Source organism: Desmodus rotundus, chromosome 2, assembly GCF_022682495.2.
Source record: "Desmodus rotundus isolate HL8 chromosome 2, HLdesRot8A.1, whole genome shotgun sequence".
Classification (NCBI taxonomy): domain Eukaryota; kingdom Metazoa; phylum Chordata; class Mammalia; order Chiroptera; family Phyllostomidae; genus Desmodus; species Desmodus rotundus.
The window spans coordinates 183,095,390-183,119,940 of record NC_071388.1 but is presented as its reverse complement, the minus strand read 5'-3'; the positions used below and the strand labels follow the sequence as shown (position 1 = coordinate 183,119,940).

The window sequence follows — 24,551 nt, the reverse complement described above, 5'->3', positions numbered from 1 at the left end:
ATTAGCATTAGCTTTAAATTACATAGTCAAACCAGTTCAAATTTACCTTTTAATGATTTCCTCTTCCTTTCCTTGTATTCTTACCTGAGCTTCTCAATTTTCTCTGGGGTAACGGGACCCTTCCCAAAAACTTGATCTATCTCTTCATATAGTTTTTTCTGCACTTCTTCAGAGGTGGTTAAAAAACAGATTGCCCAGGTGCACACTAAGTGAAAGTTTATATTAATAACAATGAAAATAGCTAATTCATAGTTTGGATACAGAACAAGAAAAAAACTTATGTTTTCTTTTTCCCTTTTTTCTGATACAGAAGATAAATGCTACCAAAAAATAAAACAAAGTTGTTCACAGGATTTGTATTTCATTGAAGAGAACAAAAATATTTACAGAATACCCCCCAAAAGAGATGGTACAGTCTGGAAGATTCCTTCCTTCCTTGATTTCTCTATCCCTCCCCCCCTTCCCTTGCTCTTCCTCTCTCTTTCTTAATCCTCACATGAGGATATGTTCATATTTTTTACAGAGAGAGGAAGGAAGAGAGAAACATTGATGTGAGAGAAAAACATTGATCAATTGCCTCCCATACACAGCCCAACCAGGGATCAACCCTCAACCTAAGTATGTGCCCTGACCGAGGATCAAATCACAACCTTTTGGTGTACAGGACAGCACTCCAACCAACTGAGCCACCTGGCCAGGGCTCGAAGATTTTTCTTAAAATGACAAGTTAATGAAGCCACTTAATGCATTATACCTGGGTAAAATAGTAATGATAATAAATATACTTCACATCTGGGGGAATGTTAAATGTTGGTAACTTTGATGGATTGTCTAGTTCACTCAACCTGATTTATCAATTCACTGAGGAGCCCTAAGGAAATGATTCATAGAAATCAAAGTAGCAGGAGATTCACCTGCAAATCAATGTTTTACAGTTTTGCTTGTAATGGTAGATACACTGGCTCAAGGACTGGAACTGGTTATTGCTTAGGACAGTGGTTCTCAAAAATCACCTGGAAGTTGGTTGATGGAACAACCTCACATCCAGAGATTCTGATTTATTAGGTTTAGGTTAGGATCCAAGCATCTGTACTTATAACAAATACCACCTTTATTTTGATAAATACCAAAATTAGAAAGTCACCAGCTTATGGTTTACTTTTGTTTAAAATTGCTTATGGATTATATTCACTATGGAAATGGAAAGGTAAGAAAATTACACGATGAGCTTAAAATAAGGAAAATAGAGTAGTTAGTAATCCTTCAGTAATCCTTAGTAATCCACTGGAATTGCAACTATTCAAAGAATTAAATCATCCAGATATATACCATATTTTGCCATGTATCATGCGCCCTTTTTGGCCCAAATTTTTGAGGGAAAAATAAGGATGCACATTATACATGGGTAGTACAAATTCCATATCAATATAAATGTTTTTAATTCTTTTATTTATGCTTATATGTTAAAAATGTAACTCTAGAAAGCAATAACGATATTTATATGCAAAATAATACCCTGAAATACGATAATCAGTTTTATTTATGAATATGATAAATAATTGCATTAAAATTAAAACAAGCTCTGGCTGGTATGGCTCAGTGGATTGAGTGCAAGCGTGCAAACAAAAGGGTCTCTGTTTCGATTCCCAGTCAGGGCATATGTCTGGGTTGCAGGCCAGCTCCTCAATAGGGGGAGTGTGAGAGTTAACTACACACTGATGTTTCTGTCCCTCTCTTTCTCCCTCCCTTCCCCTCTCTCTAAAAAAAATAAATAAATAAATATAATCTTAAAAAAAAATTTTATTCAGTTACAATTGTCTGCATTTCCTCCCCATCCCTCTAATCTTTAAAATAAAATTAAAACAAAAGATTTTTTCCTGAAACTTTGGGCCAAAATTATGGGTGCACAGTATATACGTGAGCACATTATACATGGCAAAATACAGTAGTACCTCTTTCCCTAGATTATGCTTGAGATGACTATCTGCAGCTAGTTTTTCTATGTCAAGTACTTTTAAAAGTATGTTTACTAATTTCTACCTCTGCTTATAATGTCTTTCCTGAGCTAATAAGGGTTGACATAAATTTGTCCCAAAGTTAATATTTTTTTCTTTCTTGACAATTTCACAGATAGGATATTTTTAAATATTTATTTATTTATTTTTAGAGAGAGAGGAAGGGAAGGAGAAAGAGGACAGAAACATCAATGTGTGGTTGCTTCTCATGCATCCCCTACTGGGGACCTGGCCTGCAACCCACGCATGTGCCCTGACTGGGAATCGAACCAGAGACCCTTTGTTTTGTAGTCCGGCACTCAATCCATTGAGCCACACCATTCAGGGCTCAAAGTTAAATTTTTTTACTCTTTGCCTAACTCACACATTATCCAATTCCTAAACATATAATTCACTGTCTGCACTAAATACTATTAATACAATCAATAGCTCCTGGTCCTCAATTATTTTGATAATTTACTGACATCTAGAGTTCAAAAAAGGCACATGATGAGTAACTACCTGTCCTGCACTTTTCCCTACATGTTTCTTTATTATGGCTTTTGAGTGAACTGCAGAATTTTTGTTAAATGAACAAGTAAAACAGAAACAGACTCACAGATAGAGAACATTTTGACAACTGCCAAAAGGAAGAGGGGTTGGGGGATAGATGAAAAAGTAGAAGGGATTAAGAACAACAATTGGTTGTTTCAGAATAGTCATGGGGGATGTAAAGAACAACATAGGAAATATAGTCAATAATATCCTAATAACTATGTATGGTATCAGATGGGTGTAAGATTTATCAAAACAATCACTTAGTAAGTTAGGTAATGTCTAATCACTGGGATGTATACCTGAAACTAATATAATAATGTATGTCAACTTTAACTGAAAAAAATGATTTAAAAAAGAAAAAAAAACAAGTGACAGGAAAACTCGTACAGAGAGTGTACAAATGTATATATATGCAATGTATACAATACTGAAAGATGGAGCACAGAGATTTGAATACAGTAGGCACTTGTATACCTGCTTGACCAAATAATCACTTAAAATTAATGAACAGTAAGCTTAATAATCTCAAACACTGGGAACTTCCAATCAAGATGGAGGCATAGGTAGATACACTTTGCCTCCTTGAATGACCAAACGAAGGACAACAACAAATTTAAAAACAAAAAATAACCAGAACTGCCAGAAAATCAAACTGTATGGAGGTCCAACAACCGAGGAGTTAAAGAAGAAACATTCATTCATACAGGTAGGAGGGGTGGAGACGGGCAGCCAGGGTGGAGAGAATGTGCAGCAAGGCAGTAGCTAGCAGACTGAACGAGCAAGGTAATGGCTGGCAGACTGGGAGGTCCCACATTTGCAGGTAGATAACTGGGAGGAACAACATGGGAGCAAGACAGACTGTGCAGCTCAGGGTTCTAGTGTGGGGGAAATAAAGCCTCAAAACCTCTGGCACTAAAGACCTGTGGGAGTTGCAGCAGAGGGACAGACTCCCAGTCTCACAGGAGAGTTCGTTTGAGAGACTCACAGGATCCTAGAATGTACACAAAACCACCCATCTGGGAATCAGCACCAGAAGGGCCCAGTTTGCTAATGGGTAGCAGGAGAAGTGACCGAAAGCCAGCCAAGAGCCAAGCAAGCAGCATTGTTCCCTCTCAGACCCCTCCCCCACATACAGCGCCACAACGCAGCAACATGGGTGGCCCCACCCTGCCAAATATCTAAGGCTCCACCACTTACAACATAATAGGTGTGCCCAGACAAAAAAATATGGCCCAAATGAAAGAAAAGATCAAAGCTCCAGAAAAAATACAACAAAGCAACGAAAAGATAGCCAACCTATCAGATGCACAGTTCAAAACTCTGGTAATCAGGATGCTCACAGAAATGGTTGAGTACAGTCACAAAATAGAGGAAGAAGTGAAGGCTATGAAAAGTGAAATAAAGGAAAATGTACAGGGAACCAACAGTGACAGGAAGGAAACCAGGACTCAAATCAACGGTTTGGAGCAGAAGGAAGAAATAAACAACCAGAACAGAATGAAGAAACAAGAATTCAAAAAAATGAGAAGAGGCTTAGGAACCTCCAGGACAACTTTACATGTTACAACATCCGAATCATAGGGGTGCCAGAAGGAGAAGAGGAAGAGCAAGAAATTGAAAACTTATTTGAAAACATAAGGAAGGAGAACTTCCCTAATCTGGCAAAGGAAACAGACTTCCAGGAAGTCCAGGAAGCTCATAGAGTCCCAAAGAAGTTGGATCCAAGGAGGAACACACCAAGGCACATCATAATTACATACCCAAGATTAAAAATAATGAGAGAATCTTAAAAGTAGCAAGAGAAAAGGAGACAGGTACCTACAAAGGAGTGCCCATAAAACTATCAGCTGATTTCTCAAAAGAAACCTTTCAGGCAAGAAGGGGCTGGAAAGAAGTATTCAAAGTGATGAAAGGCAAGGACCTACATCCAAGACTACTCTATCCAGCAAAGCTATCATTTAGAATGGAAGGGCAGGTAAAGTGCTTTCCAGATAAGGTCAAGTTAAAGGAGTTCATCATCACCAAGCCTGTTAAAGGGACTTATCTAAGAAAAAGAAGATGATCAAAACTATGAACAGTAAAATGACAACAAACTCACAACTAGCAACAAACAAACCTAAAAATACCAAAAACTAGAACAGGAACAGATTTACAGAAATGGAGATCACATTGGGAGTTATCAGAGAGGAAGAGGAGGGAGGATAATGGGGGGAAAGGTACAGGGGAATAGGAAGCACAAATGATAGGTACAAAATAGACAGGGGGACGTTAAGAATAGTATAGGAAATGAAGAAACCAAAGAACTTATATGTAGGACCCATGGACATGAACTAAGAGGGGCAATGCTGGTGGAAGGGGGGTGCAGGGCAGGGGGGAATAAAGGGGGAGGGGGAAATGGAACAACTGTAATAGCATAATCAATAAAATATATTTTGAAAAATCTCAAACATTGGTTCTTTTGTAGAACTCTATTAAAAATAAAGTATAACTGGGGGTAGCTTTCAATTGTTATTTTAAGCCACTGAACATTCTTTAATTACACTACTAAACCAAGACATAATTTTACTGTTGGAAGATTCCATGGAGGTTATCTTCAGCTAAATTCTTATTTTAGAAAAGGAGAAAATGCAGAGGTAAGTACCTTGTTCAAGGCTAATAAGCAGTGGAGGAGGAATTTTAATTAAGGTTTCCCACCTATCTTACCTCTCAAAAACTTCAGGGATGACAAAAAGTAACCAATCAATATGCAAAGAATAATACTACTCTGAAAATTTCCCCTGAAAACAGCAAATTAGATTAAAATATTGACTCAACCTTGGAAAACGGTTATCTTTTGTGTTATCTAGAGCACAACTGATTTGGATTTTTTGAAGGTCTTTAGCAAAAATACATTTTCATGTAATAAACTTTTAAAACAAGTTAAGCATTTTTTTAAAAAGGTTCAATACATTATATTTGGCACATGTTTACTGAAATTTCATTTAATTTATAATATCTGGACATCTCTGTCAAAAATTTTACAATAAGCCCTGGCTGGTGTGGCTCAGTGGGTTGAGCACTGGCCTGCGAAATGAAAGGTCACTGGTTCGATTCCCAGTCAGGGCACATGCCTGGGTTATGGTCCAGGTCCCCTGCTGGGGACATGTGAAAGGCAACTGATCGATGTATCTCTTGCACATTGGTGTTTCTCTCCCTCTCTTTCTTCTTCCCTTCCCCTCCCTCTAAAATTAAATAAATAAGTCTTCAAAAAAAATTTTACAACAAGAAAAATTTATGGAAATTTTACATTCATAGTTATTGTTTTTAAGAAAATATCCTGCAACAGAAATATTTGTAAATGAAATCCTTCAAGTGAACATAAATTTTTTAGATTTTAAACTGATGTTTTAATACTTCCTTTAGCATTTTTTTAGTATATTTTTATAGATACACATCAATTTCTGTAAGTACTGTATGAATGAATGGTAACTCTGCTAAACTAAAAACCAGTAAGGAAATTAAGAAACATATCACATATTTTAGATTTTTAAATAAAAATCACCTTCAATACCTACAAAAGAGTTCTTTTAAATCATGATCTCTGTGTCCTATCTCTTCTGTTGGTAGACCTTAATAATAGGGACTGAATTGGAGTCAAAGTGAAATGTCTCAGCAGGCAACTGAAAATCTCATTGCTCGGTTGGAAAGGTGTCAATAGCAGTTCATTTTAAAAGCACTAACTGGAATTCACAATCCATAAATTGTGTCAAAAATTTTATGGCAATGTTCAGAGGTGACATAGAACACCTGGGGTTAAAAAAAGAAAAAGGTACCTGTGTGAATGAAGCCTTTCAAACAAGAATAAAAAAGAGGGAAGGGAAATTATAAAGAGTTCTTACAAACTGTGTTTCCTTTATTTCAGAATAGCTTTACCTTACTATATTTTATACTCTTTCTCAAGAAGGAATCAAGTTATACTTACATTTTGCAGTTATTATGCAACTGGCCAGAGAAAATATCATGCTGTCTTCTAGGATCTAGAAAACAAAATTAAGTTTAGAAAGTATGAAATGCAAGGTGGCCTGTATCCCCTACTAAAATAACCTAGAGTATAGAATTAAGAGTCAAGGAAAGGGAAAAACGTATATTATTTCTTAGTTTCACTTTAAAAAATCTATATAATGTAAACACCAACTAAATATTATATTGCCTTTTTTCCTTTGGTAAATATTTATCAGTAATATTACTGACTCATGATACATTTTTGCAAACTGGCTCAGTCCTCTCTTTCTGGCTTGGCCTGGTGCAGCAATGAAGCCTCAGGAACAGTGGAGAAGAGCCTGCCACTCACTGTCCTTGGAGCCTGATTCAATTTCTGCACTCACACCCACACCAGGAAACCACTTCTGTCTACAAAGACTCTCACGTGTAGAATGGGGCTGAGGAATCCTGCTATAAAAGGGTGTGGCAGTAACAGTTTTACTCCTGTCCTTTGCCTGACAACACCACACGGTGGTGTGCTGGGGGTAATAGACACACACTGGAAAAAGCCATGCTGCCACGCCTCGTCACACGGGCGGAGCAGCTTAGTCCATAAAGACTTACAGAAGTCCTCCTATTTTATGATCAGAGAATTTGGGCTCAATATTTGCTGACCCAAATACTAAATAATATACAGCTGCTTCAAAGAGCTAAATAACAGGAGACTAAATATTCACATTGTTCATGAATAATGTACATTAAAGAAAAGAAAGCCATTGAATTTTGGAGGAATTTTGGGTTAAATTAATAAAAAACACACTATATATGTGTGATTATCTTTTATTTGATAAATACTTAACAATTATTTTACCTGTTGGTCATTAAGGTTCCCCTGTACTAAGGAGTCAATGAAAATATATTGACTGAAGTTCCTTCCTTTTCGTTCATTTATGATTTTCTTCAAAATAGATTCCAGTTGCATAAGGGCTTAGAGTAGAAAAACAAAAAAAGATTTTAGAATATAAGCATGTGTAAAAATTAAACTTTTAAAATATTTCTGTACAATGCTACCACTGCAGAATAAAATTTTCAACAATTTTTCAAAAAGCAAATTTATGTTTAAACTCATGTACTTTCTTTTCCTTCTTTTTACTAACTTCTGCATATGTACAAAAAAGTACATAAGACATATATATATATGCACAGTCTAAGAATTAATTGTAAAGCAAACACCTATAATGTCACCACCCAGGCCAAGAAGTAGAACAATACCAGCCCTTACAGGCCTCCACACACATTAACTCCCCCCTGATATTATCCACCTTCCTTCTAAATTTTGTGCTCTTAACTTCACTCTTCTCTGAAATCAGGCATCACTCATTTAGGGACAGAAACAGATGTGAAATAAGCAGAAAAGTAAATTTCTGAAATTTAAAAGATACAGAATAAATAACTGATATCCAACAATCAATAAAATTATCCAAAGATCATTTCTCAGTCCCCATCTTACTTGACCTATTACAGCATTTGATGATGTTGATCACTGACTCTCCAGAAAACACTTTCTCATTTAGCTTCCAGAATCCCACACTCTGACCACACTTCTGACTCCACTTTCCCCCCACATTACTACCTGTTCATTCGCAGTATCCTTTCTTGATGCCCTCTCACCTTTAGAATTTTTTCACAATAGAAGAAGGTCCAATGTCAGGACTCAGTGTTTGGACCTCTTCTCTTTTTCTACTTACATTCATTAGATTGGTGACCACCAGTCTCAAGGCTTTAAATACATTTTATGTAGTTAATACTCCCAAGTTTATTATGTCCAGCCAGGACCTCTTTCCCCTGAACTCCAGACTCATATATTTTATAACCATCTCAGCATCTCCACTTGGATGTCTGAAGCATATTAAACATACATATCCAATAGTGAACTCCTAATCTGTCTCCCCCAAATTGGATCTTCCTAGTCTGTCCCATATTACTTCCCCAAAACTTTATTTTCCAATTACTCAGGTATAGAACCTTGGGCCTCATTCTCTCTTATACCACACATCTAATCTGTCAGCGAATGTTGGTGGTTCTATCTTCAAAATACAGAATTATTTTACTCTACTTTTTTTTCGTTCTATATTTTCTGTTGCCTGTCACCTAGTCCATACCACATTATTTCTCTTGCTTGGTTCACTGTAATGGCTCTGTAAGTAGTCTTCCCACTTCTGCTCTGGACACCTATGATCTATCACAGCAGCCACAGTGATCCTTTGAAAACATAACTCAGATCATAGCTTTGTTCAAAACCTCCCAGTGGCTTCCTATCTCATAGTAACAACCTATTCATACAACGATCTATAAACCAGACAAAATCTGTCCCTCTCCCCGATCTTTCTGGCCTCGTCTCCTTCTATTCCTCTCTGACTCACTTTACTCTAGCCATACCCTGTTATATTTCAAATACACCAGGGAGAATCCCACCTCAAGGACTTTGCAATTACTTTTCCTCTACATGGAATATTCCTCCTTTGGACGTGAGCACATCCACATGCTCTGCATTGACTGGTTGCCTTATCTCTTGGAAGTATTCGCTCAAAAGTCACCTAATCTTGGTGAGGCCATTTCTAATAACCTTATTTAAAACTGTGACCTCCCCAATTCTAGCACCCCCTACTCCCCCTCTTGATTTAATTTTCTCCACAGCACTTTTCATATTTTAACATATTATTCAGTTTACTTATTTAGATTATTGTCTGCCTCTTCCCACTAGAATGTGCTGCCACGAAAGCAGGAATTTTTGTTTGATTTGTTTTACAGTTTTATTTAAAATCAAAAATAATAAATTACTAATTTTCATTCATAGTAATTGAACCAATTTTTGTGAAATACATTTGTTATTAAAGGAATTAGTCTAAATGCATACATCAAGATAATCAGAATGGGCCCTGTCTGGTGTGGCTCAGTAGAATGAGTACTGGCCTGCAAACTGAAAAGTTGACGGTTCAATTCCTAGTCAGGGCACATGCCTAGGTTGCAGGCCATGTCCCTGGTTGGGTGAGTGCAAGAGGCAACCAATGAATGTTTCTCTCCTTCTCTTTCTCCCTCCCTTCCCCAATCTCTAAAAGTAAATAAATGAAATCTTTAAAGAAAAGATAGTCAGAATAGTAACAAAAAAACAGATAGCATAAAATGTGTCAGTTAAATTGGCTTTGCTGGACTTATACTGGACATCAAGGGAATCACCAGAATGGTGTGCCCCATGAGGACAGGATTGTTGCCTTCTATACCAAGAAGGGTGACTAGCACATATGTGCCCCAATAAATATTTGTTGAAATAATTAAGGAAGAGAATCCTGGGAAGCAATACTATTATATATGAGAAATAATTCATTATTTCAATGTACTTTATGTATTTTAATTTACCCAGCCTACTTCCAGAAAAGAAAATGAAGCAGCTCCGAATAAAGGTATTAAAGCATTACATTCATTAAATTACTGACAAATATATAGAATAAAATAAAAAGGGAGAGAATAATTGGGAAGCCATCTTAAACTAAAATCGCTATTTTTCTGTGTACAGTTTACAAAGTTGTAACCAATGCCAAACACTTTTGAAAATATTTTCACTCAATGTTTGGTAAGAATTTTTTATGTTGCTACATTTTTTATAAATATCTACAAAATATTGACTCACGTTGATATTATTTCCTTAGCAGTTCCTATGTTGTTGGACATTTAGACTGTTTCTGGTTTTCTACTTGCAGAAATAGTAGGAACAGAAATATTCAAGGAATATTTTTCTTCTGGATCACTTCATCCATCATTTAGTTTATGATTCTTAACACAGGTCATCAAATTGCTTTCCCAGGACTGTACCCTTATACTTCCCAGTAATCCTGCAGGCTACACCAACTCTACAGCATTCTCATTCTGCAGTGTGCTAGAGTTTCATTTACTAATTCACTGCCTTGTCCTCTTTTGTTTAAGAAGACTTTCATTATAGGAAATGTAGAAAAAAACATAAAGAGAGAAACAAATACATGACAAAATAGAGCACATAGCTTTTTGTCCTTATTAAAAACTAAGAGTGTCAAAACTTACCATCTTCATATTGATTTTTCCGAGTTGTACTTTTATCAAGTGATCCATCTAGAAAGCCTTTTCCAATCTCAGACCAAACCTGAAAATAGGAAGACATATCTATTATCTAATAAGGAGATTTTCTAAATAATCCCAAGCAATCTAAGCTAATAATTAAGAAACTCCTATCTGACTAACCAAACTGATAATTAAGCTCTCCCTTTTAAATTAGCTACATAATCATTTACTCCATGATCTCTGAAAATAGAGCAAATATATTTTAACAACTTCAGTCAAAACACCTTCGAATTAATTATAATTGAAAAGTCAAAAGTTCCATTTCTTTAAAAGGTGTAGGAATGGGGAGGAAAAGAACGTGGCAATAAAGTCAATTCTCAATTTTTTATTATAATGTTACCATAGGGAAATTCATTGGGAATTCCAACTTTTACTTCACCTGGGATATTGATAAGACTGAGATCCAGAAAAAGGTTGAAAAGTAGTGTAAAATTTGAAGATAGTAAACAACAGGATAGGCTTCCAATTATTTCACAATTGGTTAGTTAGCTTCTGAAAAAACTTCAACTTGTTTATAATTCAAAAGTTCTTAAAGAACTTAGGGGGAAAAAACACACCACTTATATTAATCAGTGCTAAATATTTTTAAAATTATTAATAGAGTTAGGGAGTTCTCAACCATAATCTTACAAAGATATACCTCACAGATTATTCAAATGTAAAAAATTAAACTATTAAAAGCATTATAAAGATACACAGTACATTTTTACATTAGGAATACCCTTAAAGTGAGGAATGAGTTTTCTAAGCATGACACAGAGAACAGAGCAAAACTTTATAATGAAAGAGTTCATTTAGCTACTCCATCCCACCAACCAAAAGCTGAACAGACTGAAAAATCAACAACTCTTCTTGGATCCCTAAGACACGGAAAGGGCAAACTGAGGCCTCCAAGATTGGGGAGACAAACGAAAACTGGGAGTCACATCTTACTCAAACAGAATCATAAGTAGAAACCACCTCAGGAACCAATGCAAAGGTAGGAAAACCTGAACTGTAATCGACAAACTGCTTGAGGTTCGATATACACAACTCTGAGAGTTAAAATCTCCAGGGAGACCTAGTCATGGGAGGCCCTCAAAATATTGTGAGATTTACCTCTAGAAGCTTGGTCAGGTTCCCACAGTAAATGCTGGTAAAAACATCCTTGGGATCCCAGCAGGGGGACTGAGTAAGGAACCAAATTTGAAATAAGCCAGAGTACTCCATTCGTCTTAATAAGACCTATTCTCTTATGAAACTACTTAGCCTAACCTACTGCAGTATTATCAAGAGCCTAACTGACCTGGAGAAGGGGAATATCCAACTCCAGTCAGATCTAAGCTTCCAAGTGGGAGAAGGGAAATACCAAACTCCAGCCCACTATGGCCATCCTGTTCTACCTAAAGGGGGAGAAAAAACTGAAAAACACTTGTGAAGTTCACAGCACAGAGGAACAGGCTCACTAAAAGACTAAGTTAAAACCTAATCATAGAACTATGGAATGCTTTCCCTTTCCCCACACCCCACCAAAGTCCTATTTACACAAGTGTCTTTTAACCAGTATATTGTGTCTAGCTACCAAAAAATAAATAAATAAATAAAAATATGTATATATATGGCAAAAACACAATTTGAACAAACAGAACAAGCATCAGAACAACATATGGCAGGGATGTTGGTTGGAATCATCAGACCAGGAATTTAAAATAACTATGATTAATATGCTAAGGGCTCTAAAGGATAATATCCTAAATGCTCTAAAAGACCCTCTGGTAAAGGCTGAAGTATACAGCATGCAAGACAAGATAGTCAATGTAAGCAGAGAGATGGAAATCCTAAGAAAGAACTGAAGAGAAGTGCTAGAGATCAAAAACACTGTAACAGAAATGAAGAATCCCTTTGCTAGACTCAGTACACTGGTCACAGCTTAGAAACAATCTCTGAGCTACAGGATATATCAATAGAATCCTCAAAAACAGTTTGTTATAAAACTAAACATACTCTTCCTATATAATCTAGCAATCCCAACCTTTAGTATTTACCCAAAGGAGTTGGAAACATGTCCACACAAAACCTGCACACAGATGCTTATAGCAGCTTTATTCATGATTGCCAAAACCTGGAAACACCAAAATGTCCTTTAGTAGGTAAATGGATAAACTGTGGTGCACCCAGACAATGGAATAGTATTCTAGGCTAAAAGAAATGAGCCACAAAGCCATGAAAAAACAAGGAGGAAGATTAAATGCCTATTTCTAAGTGAAAGAAGTCAATCTGAGAAGGCTACATACTGTATAATTCCAACTATATGACATTCTGGAAAAGGCAAAAGTATGGATACAATAAAAAGATCAGTGGTTGCCAGAAGTTGGGAGAGGAGGGGAAAGATGAAGAGGCAGAGCACAGAGGATTTTTTAAGGAAGTGAGAATACTCTGCATGACATAATAATGGATAAATGTCATTATACGTTTGTCAAAATCCATTAATATACAACACTGCGGGTAAATCCTTAGGTAAACTTCGGGGGGTTGTGATATGTCAATATAGGTTCACCGCTGCCAAAAAATGTACCGTTCTGACGAGTGACGTTGATAATGGGGGAGTCTATGCATGTGTAGAAGCAAAGGGTATATGGGAAATCTCTGTACCTGCCTCTCAATTTTATTATAAACCTAAAAGTTACTTAAAAGATAAAGACTTTTTAAAAGCACTATAAATAAAAGCAAAAGAAAACTGAGAAAAGAACAAAGAGCTCTTGCAGATTAGTAAGAAAAAGAAACATATCAGTAGAAATATGAGCACAGTATATGAGAAAGCATCCCACAAAAGAAGAAACACAAGTTTTCAACAAAAATATTAAATAATGTTTAACTTCATGAACAATAAATTATAAACTTTAATCATGAAATATCATTTTTGAATGATTAGGTAGGCAAATATTTAAAGGACAAATAATTCTAAATGTCAAAAGCACAAAGAAAGAGCACACTGATGTTGGTGAGAAAACAACGGGGACCATGTGTTTGGAGAAACAGTATGCACCCGAACGTGAAGCACACATTTCCCCACACCCTAACATCGGTGAAATTGGTACGCTTCTTACAACTGATGACATCTCCTAACTGCTCAGTCAATTGGTTATTATTCCTTGTGACATAAATCCCTTTTAATGTGTCTCAGACATTAAAAGATCACTTGAGGAAGACTTCAATTCATGTTTATAGTCTAAAAACTTTACTTTGACAACTTCTAGTAATGTTAAAAAATACCAGATTCCTTCTAAAAAACATAATTTGAATCTGCTCAAATCCAAATTGAGGAACATTCAACATCATAATTGGCCTGTATTTTTTAAAAAGTGTCAAGGTCAAAGAAAACAAAGAAAAAATTGAGGAACTGTTTCACATGAAAAAGGTTTGGCCACCAAAGTGAAGAAATTTGAATATGGGCTGTGGTTAATAGTATTGGTACAATATGAATGTTAAATTTCCCAAGTTTGAAAACTATGTTTTCCCTATAGAAGAGAATACCCTTGTCTTTAGGAAATCCAGCCTAAAGAATTTAGGAAGAAAGAAGCAAAATGGCTACTTGACACTCGAATGGTTCTGGTAAGGGGGAGGAATGAATAGATAAATAAATAGATAATGGCAATCACAAATATGGCAAAATGTAAACCACTGGTGAACCTGGATAAATGATACATTGTAGTTCTTTGTACTAGTTGCAACTTTTCAGTAAGTTTGAAATTACTTCTACTTTGAAATTATACCAGTACAAAAACATGCAGAACGGGTTAGAAGAAAATCCTAGAAATAACAGTGGAGGTCTCTTTTTAAAAATATTTTCTAGTCAATATGAAAAAAATCACACGGCCCTGGCTGGTGTGACTCAGTTGGTTGGGCATCATCCTGCAAACTGAAAGGTCGCAGGTTCAATTCCTAGTTAGGGTACAAGCCAGTGTTGCGGGTATGGTCCGGTCTGGTTACATGCAAGAGGCAACCGATGTTTCTTCTCTCTCTCTTTCTCCCTCCCTCCCCCTCTCTCTAGAATCAATAAAATAAACATTTAAAAAAAATAACAGCTCCAATTAAAAAAAATTAGATAAAAACAACTGAGTCAAAAATTCATTCTTCATTAAAATATGAAAACATTTTAGGAATTCCTTAACTAATTTACTTTGCCTGGGTACACAGAGTAGTTTATCTAGAAAGTGAAATTTAGAGTGGTTTTCCCACTTCTAGTCTTATGCTCTGGAATGTTTTATTAAAAAAGTGTATTTTTTAATCTTCAAACAAAAGTAATAAAACAATTTTAATGGAAAAAGTGCAACACTAAATAGTGACAAGGTGTTAAACACAGTGACTAGTGATTATTGTTTTAAATACACTATCTTGATTATTTAACCAGTTTTATAGATTTGAAAACAGTAAGGAATAATCTCTCAGATATCCAATATGCTATAAATGACCTGAGTATAATTTGAACCAAATAAATTAATTTAATGTTGAGTTTGATAAAAGAGATTATTTATTCTAGTTCAATGATGACTGCCGTACAGATGGCCACCAGATGTACGAAAAGATGCTCAACATCATAATCATCAGGGAAATGCAAATCAAAACCGCAACGAGATACCATCTCATTCCCATCAGAATGGCTATTATCAAAATGTCAACAAATAAAGTGTTAGTGAGGATGTGGAGAAAAGGGAACCCTTGTGCACTGCTGGGGAGATTGTAAATTGGTGCAGCCACTATAGAAAACTGTATGGAGATTCCTCAAAAAATAAAAAACAGGGTTGCCATATGACCTGTATTTATCTGAAGAAAATCAGAAGAAGAGAATGAGAAAATGAGAAAATTATAAAAGATATACAGGCCCCAATGGGTAACTCGATTGGTTAGAGCATTGTCCTGATATACCAAGGTTGCAGGTTTGATCCCCAGTCAGGGCACATATAAGAATCAATCATGAATGAATAAATAAGTAGAATAAATATGTAGAACAACAAAATTGACATTTCTCTCTCCCTCTCTCTCTCTCTCTCTCCCTCTCTCTCCCTTCCTCCCTGTTTCTCTTTTTCTAAAATCAGTAAGTTAAAAAAAAAGAAAAAAGATATATGCACTCCCAAGTTCGATGTAGCATTATTTATAATAGCTAAGATATGGAAGCAACCTAAGTGTCTGTCAGTAGATGAACGAAAAAGAAGATGCAGTATAGATATACAATGGAATATTACTCAGCAATAAAAAAGAATTTGCAACAACATGAATGGACCTCTAGAGGGTATTTTGCTAAGTGAAATAGGTGAGAGAGAGAAAGACAAATACATGATTTCACTTACATGTAGAATCCAAAAAATAAGCAAAACAAACAAATAGGCAAAACAGAGCAAAACAGACCCATAGATACAGATATCAAGCTGATGGTTGCTGGAGAAGTGGGTGGGAGGATGGGTGAAAAGGTGAAGGTGAATAGGAGGTACTAACTTCCAGTTATAAAATAAATAAGCCACAGGGATGCAGTGTACAGCACAGGGAACATGTCAATAATATCGTCGTAACTTTGCACAGTGGCAGATGGTTACTAGACTTATTGTGATGATTGCACTGGCAGGGGTGTCCAACTTTTTGGCGTCTCTGGGTCACAATGGAAGAAGAAGATTTGTCTTGGGCCACACATTAAATACACAAACACCAACAGAAACAAAAAAAGCTCATAATGTTTTAAGTAAATTTATGACTTTGTGATGGGCCACAACCATCCTAGGCTGCATGCAGCCCAAAAGGCTGCAGGTTGGACACTCCTGCAAGTATATAAATGTTAATTCACTATGTTGTACATGAAATAATATAATATTGTATGTCAACTACACTTTAATAAAAAAAATATATTTTTTCAAACAGAGAAAAATCAATTCTATATGTGGATTTAGAAAGAGCAACCAGTAAATCAATTTTAAAGTGAATTAGCCTTTCTTCAAATCATACTCATCTCATTACATTTTAGTGCTCAGGGCTTTAACTTCTTTCCATATAAGACATAGTATAGTTATATTAAATACAGTTTTTCCCTCTATTCTAGAATTCAGTATTATTTTATTATATAGTTAGTAAACATTAAAAGAAAATTTCTTTAGTTACCTGATTTTTAAATTTCAAAAAGTAATTGCGAGCAAAAAGTAATTCTTAAATTAAAAAACAAATACAATTATCTTTGTTTACATTATTGTTTTTATCCCCAAACAAGGAAATTCTATACTATAAAATCTTATACCTTATTCTTGAGATGCAAAATCTACATTATTTAACTATTCAATTTGATGAAAGAATAATTTAAATTTGGCTCTAGACTTACTGTGCCGTGATTCTTCTGGAAGCGAATGATTTCCTGCTCATCTTCAAACGTACTGCCCATTACCATCTGTGTAACAGACTTCATAGCAAAACCAAGCATGTGCTGGCAAAGGGGTACGTGCTGGGACTCTGGGTAGGAGAGCCATTTATCTAATAACTCTTCTGAAAGCTGAAAGAGAATGGAAAATCACAATGATTTACTGTTTCCTCTCGCAAATCTTAGAAAAATTCATCAAGTAGGTTCATTTCACAGAGTACACAGCTCAACTCTAACCAAGTAAGCATTCAGATGATTAGTTAATCTGTCAGGCTAACCCCGGCTCCACCTAAAATTAAAATTACATGCTCAGTGGTTTAGATTAAGATTCTGTCCCAAGGGTTGATCTGCAAAACAGAATAGAACTGCCACCACCATCACAACAACAAAATATATAATTTAAAAGTTCAAAGGCTGGTAACACCTTAAAAATAATGAAAATTAAGAGACTAAAATCTTAGTATCTGATTAAAAATAATAAAGGCGCACCACAGAGTATCTGTCATATATAGTAAACAATCAACAAATACATGAATATGTAAAAGTCCTAGTCACACTCCCATAACAGAAAATTCTCAGAGTCTCTTTGTCACGTCTTAATTCAAGTATTTATTAAATCCCTTGTGGAATAAAAACAATGCATAGGAAGAAGATCAGAGCTTTGGAGTCAGAAAAACCTTGGTTTTATTTCTGGCTCTCACTTAGAAGTAATGTGACTTTGACCAATTTGCTTAATTTTTCCAATGTTCAGATGTCTCAACAGTTCAATGGGAACAACATCTCCTACCTCACACTGTTGCTGTGACTGGGATAATTATATGCATGTCACATAAGGTGGTATTGGCTTTGTGCGGTGATAGATATAAAGCCCCTTTCAGGTTAGGAACTCAAATTTAAGCTCTTTTCCTATAGCATCCCCATGAAAACTTTGTCACAATATAAAGGATTAAAATCAGTTTTCTGAGAAACGGATAAATATTCAAAATGAAAAGATATGCATGACATAGGTTTACACCTAATTAAAGTGAACTATGTGGAATATAATACTGTTTTTGGAAGAAGGGAAAGGGAAGTTTTCATGAGTCTATAGTATCAAGATAAATGAATTGAGCCGGGTAATACATTTTATTTTTTATTTTTTGTAATATATTTTAAAAGAACTCTTTGAGACTTAGATGAAGTATAAAGAAAATAGGAAAATAATAATTAAAATAGAACATAACTATATAGTTAAAAATAACTTTCATATTACTAATGAAATAATTCCATGTACTTTAAAAAGTTAGAATTCAGTAGTTATTATTGAGATCACATAGCTTCCTTTACACTAAAAAGTAAAAAAAGATTTTGGAAACAAACCATGCTGTTTTTAGGTGAAAACAGAAGAGCCCATACAAATATGACATATAGCTAATGACAGAAGCTCCAATTGGAAAGGCAAACACTGGGGAAGAAAGCTTTCTTATAAAAGAAATAATAAAACATATTAATAGATATAAGATAAACCCATAAGATTTCCTTTTTCAAACATCACAGTTCATTTGCTTTAGAAAATATTATATTTCTTAGTAAGTACGGGATTTTTGCTTCAAAACAATTCTAGGAAAAGCACGTCACCTGAAACCATCTCAGCTGTGTGCACAGATGGGAAGTTAACTGGGTGTCAATGTTCATCCACTTAGATACGCAATCGTCACACCCTACTTTCTTCATCACTCAGTCTACTCCTGAATGTCTAATCCTAAACTATCAGGCCCAACCCATGTGAAAAAACTACACCCTCATGATTTATAACCTTTGTGTTGACCCATTTGTTTGGGTTTATGACAAGTACCACATGTCAATGCTGACCCTTTATTTTATATATATGGAAGATTAAATGAGCTTATTGAACCATTAAACCAATGAACTCAGCCCTGGCTGGTGTGGCTCAGTGGATTGAGCTCCTGTGAATCAGGGGGTCGCTGGTTCGATTCCCAGTTAAGGCACATGCCTGGGTTGCAGGCCAGGTTCCCCAGTGCGGGGCACACAGGAGGCAGCCACACATTGATGTGTCTCTCCCTCTCTTTCTTTCTCACTCCTTTCCCCTCTGTCTAAAAATAAATAAAATCTAAAAAAAAAAAAACCCAATGAACTCAATAATTTTGGCTATTAATATTATTACTAAGATGTCAATTAAAAGGATAGTCATAAATTCTAAAATCCACAAATACTTGTTAAATCAGAATTGAGACCCAAAGTCACAGGAAAATATTTGCTTGAAGCACAGAGAAAGAAGTGACACTCACAGAATAAAACTGGAGGTTCACACTCAGCCTTGGAGCAGAGACGGTCAGGACAGGAAGAAGTCAGAGCACATAGGATGAGGTCTGAGAGGATTAGAGAAGAGTCAGAACACAGAACTTAGGTCTGGACCAAAAAACCAAAAAAACAGCTAAAAGGTTTAGTGTGTCAGTATGAAATATACAACTTAATTTGGAGTGACAACTCTGGTAAAGAAGTTGGAATTCTCTTAACAAATACCACTGGTAGAGAGAGAGCAGTACTCTTCAATCAGCTGCTCTCTGATTAAACATTTAATTGGTATTTCTGACTAATGCTTAAGAGCTAAGTAACCACTGGCTTGTGCTATGGGATTTACAATAAAAATCTGAAACACATTTCTCACATATGGACCCAGTCTGGACCAAAGTTTGAAAATATGAAGACAAAAACATGAAAAATGGGAAATAATTTTCCATCTTAATTTGCATTTGATAAGGCAGGAGAAGAAAAATGGAGTACAGAACAACAACAAAAAAATAGAAAGTTTAGAAAATAGAGTCTATGATAAAAGATTAAAGAAGTTAGAATTACTTACTTTGAAGCAGAGAAGAAAGAATAATTAAGACTTTTAACAATAAACAGTGCTGAAAAGAAAAAGGCATTACAGCAAAGCAAAGAGAAATGGGCAAAATTCCCTGGAGACATATAACTAAATACAAAAAGATTCTTACTAACAAATTTAATGTGCTTTAACAAAACAGAAAGGAAGATTTTGACTGGTGAATGCTCAGAAACAGGCAAACTAACTGCTTCCAGAGAGGACAATGAGGGTGGCAGGCACAGTTATGACAACCAAGCAGGCAGCCTGAGAGACCCAGAGAACATGGGGTGAGCATGGCCAATGTAAAAACTTGAGATACAAAACATGAATGCTAACAGTGAGAGGGTGGGAATTTGGTATGCAAGTCTCCTGATGGCCCTCTAAATGATGGCTATAAGTTAAAATTGGAACTGAAAAGGAGGGAGAAAGCAGCAGCCAGCCATGTTTAAAGGCCTTGTCTGGTCTGTTTTCAGAAGCAAAACTATGCAGAGAGGAGCCAGTTAATGCTCCCGGTAGACTCAGCAAGCAAGTCTGAAGTCTGAAATGGAAAGTGTGAGTTTCAAATAGAATTCCGATAAGGAAAACATGGCATTAACCATTTACCAAATGAAATTTTTAAAAAGTGGATACTGTGGAATAATAGTTAACATGACATCCTCTTAAGAGCTATCAGGTATTCTATGGCTCAAAAAAGTTACAAAACTGCTTTAAATGTGCAGTCAGAACACTTTTAGGAAGAATGAACAAAGTTATAGAAGAAGGAAAAAAATAAAATTGACCAAGTAGCTATTATACGCTGAACACTGTTCAGCACTTTAAGAAGCATGTCCTCATTGGTATGATGTCTAGAGTTTGCTTTAAAATAACCAAGAGAGAGGACAGGGGAAGTACTTCAATAAGTAGGGGCACAGATAAAATAAAATTGAGTCTAATTTGATAACTGTTAAAGTTTGGTGACAAAGACATGGATGGTCATTACACTCTTCTATTTTTGTTTCTTTAAATTTTTCATGATTTTAAAAATTACTCTGTATCATGAGAGAGTAAGTGGGGGGTGTTCACTCCTGAGTGAAAGTGGGTTTGCTCTCTACACACTAGAAAGGACTTCTATGTAACTCTCCAAATGAGACAGTTATAGGCCTGTCAACTATAAAGCCCTCATGAAAGAAGGAATGAAGTAGCCAAGTTGCAAACATTAATATGAAGGTGCAGTTTCAGAGGAGCTGGAAAAATATAAGCAAGAAGAAAGGTTAAAGGAACAGAAGAATGTGCGTGGAAAATGCAGGAAACAAATGGCCGGAAAATCTCTCAGGCAAAGGAGAAAGAAAGGTATTTCTTGAGTAGTTACTGTATTCTAAGACCTGTTGTTAGGCATTTTACATCAGTATCTCATATAATCCTCACAGCAAATCTGTAATGTCGATATTATTATCCTCAATTCATGATAAGGAAATGAAAGCTCACAAAGGCCACATAATACATAAAGGATCATACAGATACTAAATGACAGAAGCAAGATCTAAAGCTTCTTGCCCAAGCTTAATAGTGTACATTATACAATAATCTATTCCCCAGTGAGCTACATTAAACATACAACAAATAAATAGCTTTGTTTAAAGTATACAGATTACAGAAAAGGGTAAGGAAAACAGAATCTGGGAAGGAAAACAGAATCTAAGAAGGAAGAGAGATAAGAAAATCTATTTAATTTTGTTATGTAAGCATATCCAGGTTGTTATGGTAGTTTAGAAAGGGTGCATGGGGAAAGGAATATAACTAAACTGGGGACTGGAGTAGGAGTTAGCAGGAGTTAGGTGGGAAAAAAATGTTTCCAGGGAGAAATTAGCAAGAACAGAGCCATAGAGGTAAGAGACAATGCATGAAGGAACTTTAAAGTTGATCAGTATTCATTCACTGACTTAATAAGTAGTTACTGAAGGCCTATTTTACACCAAGAGCCAAGTGTACAGTAGCAGTCAAAATAGAAGAGCCCCTCCATGGTACATACAATTTAGGAGACAAACGATCAAAGAATTAGACAAAATATAATTACAAACTGGGAAGTGTCATGAAGGAAAAGCATGTGAAGCTTGTGGAGACAGCATCTAAAGGAACAGTGAGAGGATCAGAGATGGCTTCCCTGGGGAAGTGACATTTAAACGAAGAGCTAAGAATGAACATGCATTACCTAAATGAGCGGATGGCTAGGGAAGACCATTAATGCAATGGGAATAGAATATAGAAGCCTTGAGATTGGACAGAACAAGGTGCAGTACAGGACTAAAGAAACCAGTGCACCTAGAGTACAGAATGTGGGACACATGGCTGGAGAAGTAGGCAGGCTAAATAAATCATACATGGTCTTGAAGACGACTCGTACACTTGCAGTTTGTCCCAGGAGCACAGGGAAGCCAGTGAAAGTTTTTGATCAAGGGAGTGATAAAATAAGAACTACAATTTAAAACTATCTATTCTCAGGTGTTCTTAACTTCAAGTCCACAGACACCAAAGGGGCAAAAAAATATTTTTCACAAACTTCTAAATAAAATTTAGCATTTCCTTCAATTATGAATATAGGCCCTTTCATATCATATTAAAGTCATTACAAAAATCTAAAAAAAACAGTTTTGTCCCTCATAACATCATTATTTTAAAATCATGGAAGTTCTGAAAGCATTGCTAGATCTTGCTATTTAATGTGTTACATTACATATATTACATATATAATATATTACATTATTACAAATTTTTTAAAAATAATATTTTGATAACTTTCTTGGTCTCCTTTGTAGTTACACATATTAAATGCAGGTGAGCGTTTCAGAAGGAGTCCATGGTTTCACCAAGATTCCCAGGGGTACATGTCATAAAATAAGTTTAAGAATCCCCGCAATAAACAGAAAACAAACAATGCAGAGAAACTGAGACAGAGAAGGTGGAGAAACAAGCAATCAAGTAAGATGAGGGAAGCTTACAGTAAGATGATGGCATTGCTGGTGGATAGAAGACCAATTTGAAAGATATTTAGGAGATAAAATTGACATTAGAGACTTCTCTTCAAATGTAATTTTCAAAGAATACTTTCTGTTATAAAAATGCTAATAATATAATGATAAGTGAAAAATGTAGTCTAAAACTACCCATATCATAAGACACTGATTAAAATTCTATTGTGCACTGAAAAGGCTGGAATGATATAAAAATATTTTGATATTTGAACATGATTTTCACTGGGTAATAAATAATATTAAAAATGTTATTTTTCCTTAGGACTTTTCTAAATTTTTCTATATTTTGTAAAAAGACTATCAGAAAAAAAGCCTGATTTTAGTTATTCTTGAAAACTTTTAATGACAAAGTAAAATGTTTATAATATGTATTAATATGAAAAGTATATAAAACTGTACATACAGTATGGTCTCAACCATATGTATGTCTTTAGGGAAATTATGGATGATTTCTTTATACTGTTAGATTTTCCATGTTTACTAAAGCAAGCACATATCGTACCGTAAATCATAATATATTTAAAGGGCACAAGTGGATGGATTAGCTTTGGAAAGAAGGATTCTTTAAGATTTAACATGAAATGAACAAGCACTGAGATGGACAGTTTTTTGGTGGGGGAATAGGACAATGAGAGAGTTCACATATGAGGGACTCTCTAGTCTCAGCAAAGCAGAAGGCAAGGACATGTAGAGCAAGCAAAAAGGGTGGGTAGGACTAGTAATACTGCATTAAGAGTGAAGGTTTGGAACAATCCCATGGGGACACAGAGAACTGTCAGAAAGCACACGGCTCAACTAAGGTTCTTTAGGGACAAAAAGGGAATGGTATTAATCAGTATTATTTTCAAATTTGTAAATCATTCGTGGAGCTTGTTAAAAATGTCAGGTCCCCCTCCCAGTGACCCAGTTCATCCAAATGGAATCTAAGCAATCTACATTTTCAACAGGAGAGTGTTGCAGGTGAGCGTTTCAGGCGAGCTCAGACTAAGTTCTAGGAAACAGTGGTTCCGAGTCTGGCCCAAAAACAAAGGACAAATTTACTGATCTAGAAAATTTTTTCAGGTCCTCTCCACTCCCATAATTTTAATTTATACAGGAGTCTGAGTGTTAAGTTTTTTGTTTTCTTGTTCTAGTTTGCTTTGTTATACAATTTTAGGAGAATAAAGATCAGCTTAGAAAGACAGGTGAGGAAAGAGTAGCAAAGGCAAGACACAAAATAGTCAAAAAATATACTCTTATCTGCACTGCAGAACTCCAGGCCAAACTACTTATCACCTTACCTTTAACAGGAGAGCAAAGTTACTCTTCAGAGAATTTGTCACACCATTTTCATACAATTTTTTTCTCGTGCAGTTTTCACTCACATTCCCACCACCAGATTGATACCTTAATAATGACTTTAGCATGGTTTCAAAAGGGTCCGCTGAAACAGACAAATTAAGCATTTTTAAGTCAAAGTAATCACTCAAAAAAAAAAAATCTCCAGCAAAAGGACATAGAGATCAGGGAAGTATGGAATTGTAACTGAAAGCAACTTTTTTTTTCACAACTCCCTTAAATGTCTCTCCTAAATACGAAAAGTTCAAGAGGCAATAAAAATTGGCAAGAATACAATATCCTGACTGGGAATCTCACTA

The 24,551-nt window shown here is 35.6% G+C and overlaps 1 protein-coding gene across 1 annotated transcript in view; it reads right to left on the bottom strand.

The window, feature by feature from the left end:
* CYP20A1 (cytochrome P450 family 20 subfamily A member 1) overlaps positions 1 to 24,551 on the bottom strand; it is a 62,847-nt gene that overhangs the window by 21,857 nt on the left and 16,439 nt on the right. The window contains exons 4-9 of the mRNA XM_024563971.4: positions 24,195 to 24,337; positions 17,005 to 17,172; positions 10,608 to 10,686; positions 7,384 to 7,499; positions 6,514 to 6,568; positions 85 to 205 (exon numbers count right to left, since the gene is read on the bottom strand). Of these exons, the coding sequence (XP_024419739.2) occupies positions 85 to 205; positions 6,514 to 6,568; positions 7,384 to 7,499; positions 10,608 to 10,686; positions 17,005 to 17,172; positions 24,195 to 24,337 (682 nt within the window). The remainder of the gene's footprint in view (positions 1 to 84; positions 206 to 6,513; positions 6,569 to 7,383; positions 7,500 to 10,607; positions 10,687 to 17,004; positions 17,173 to 24,194; positions 24,338 to 24,551) is intronic.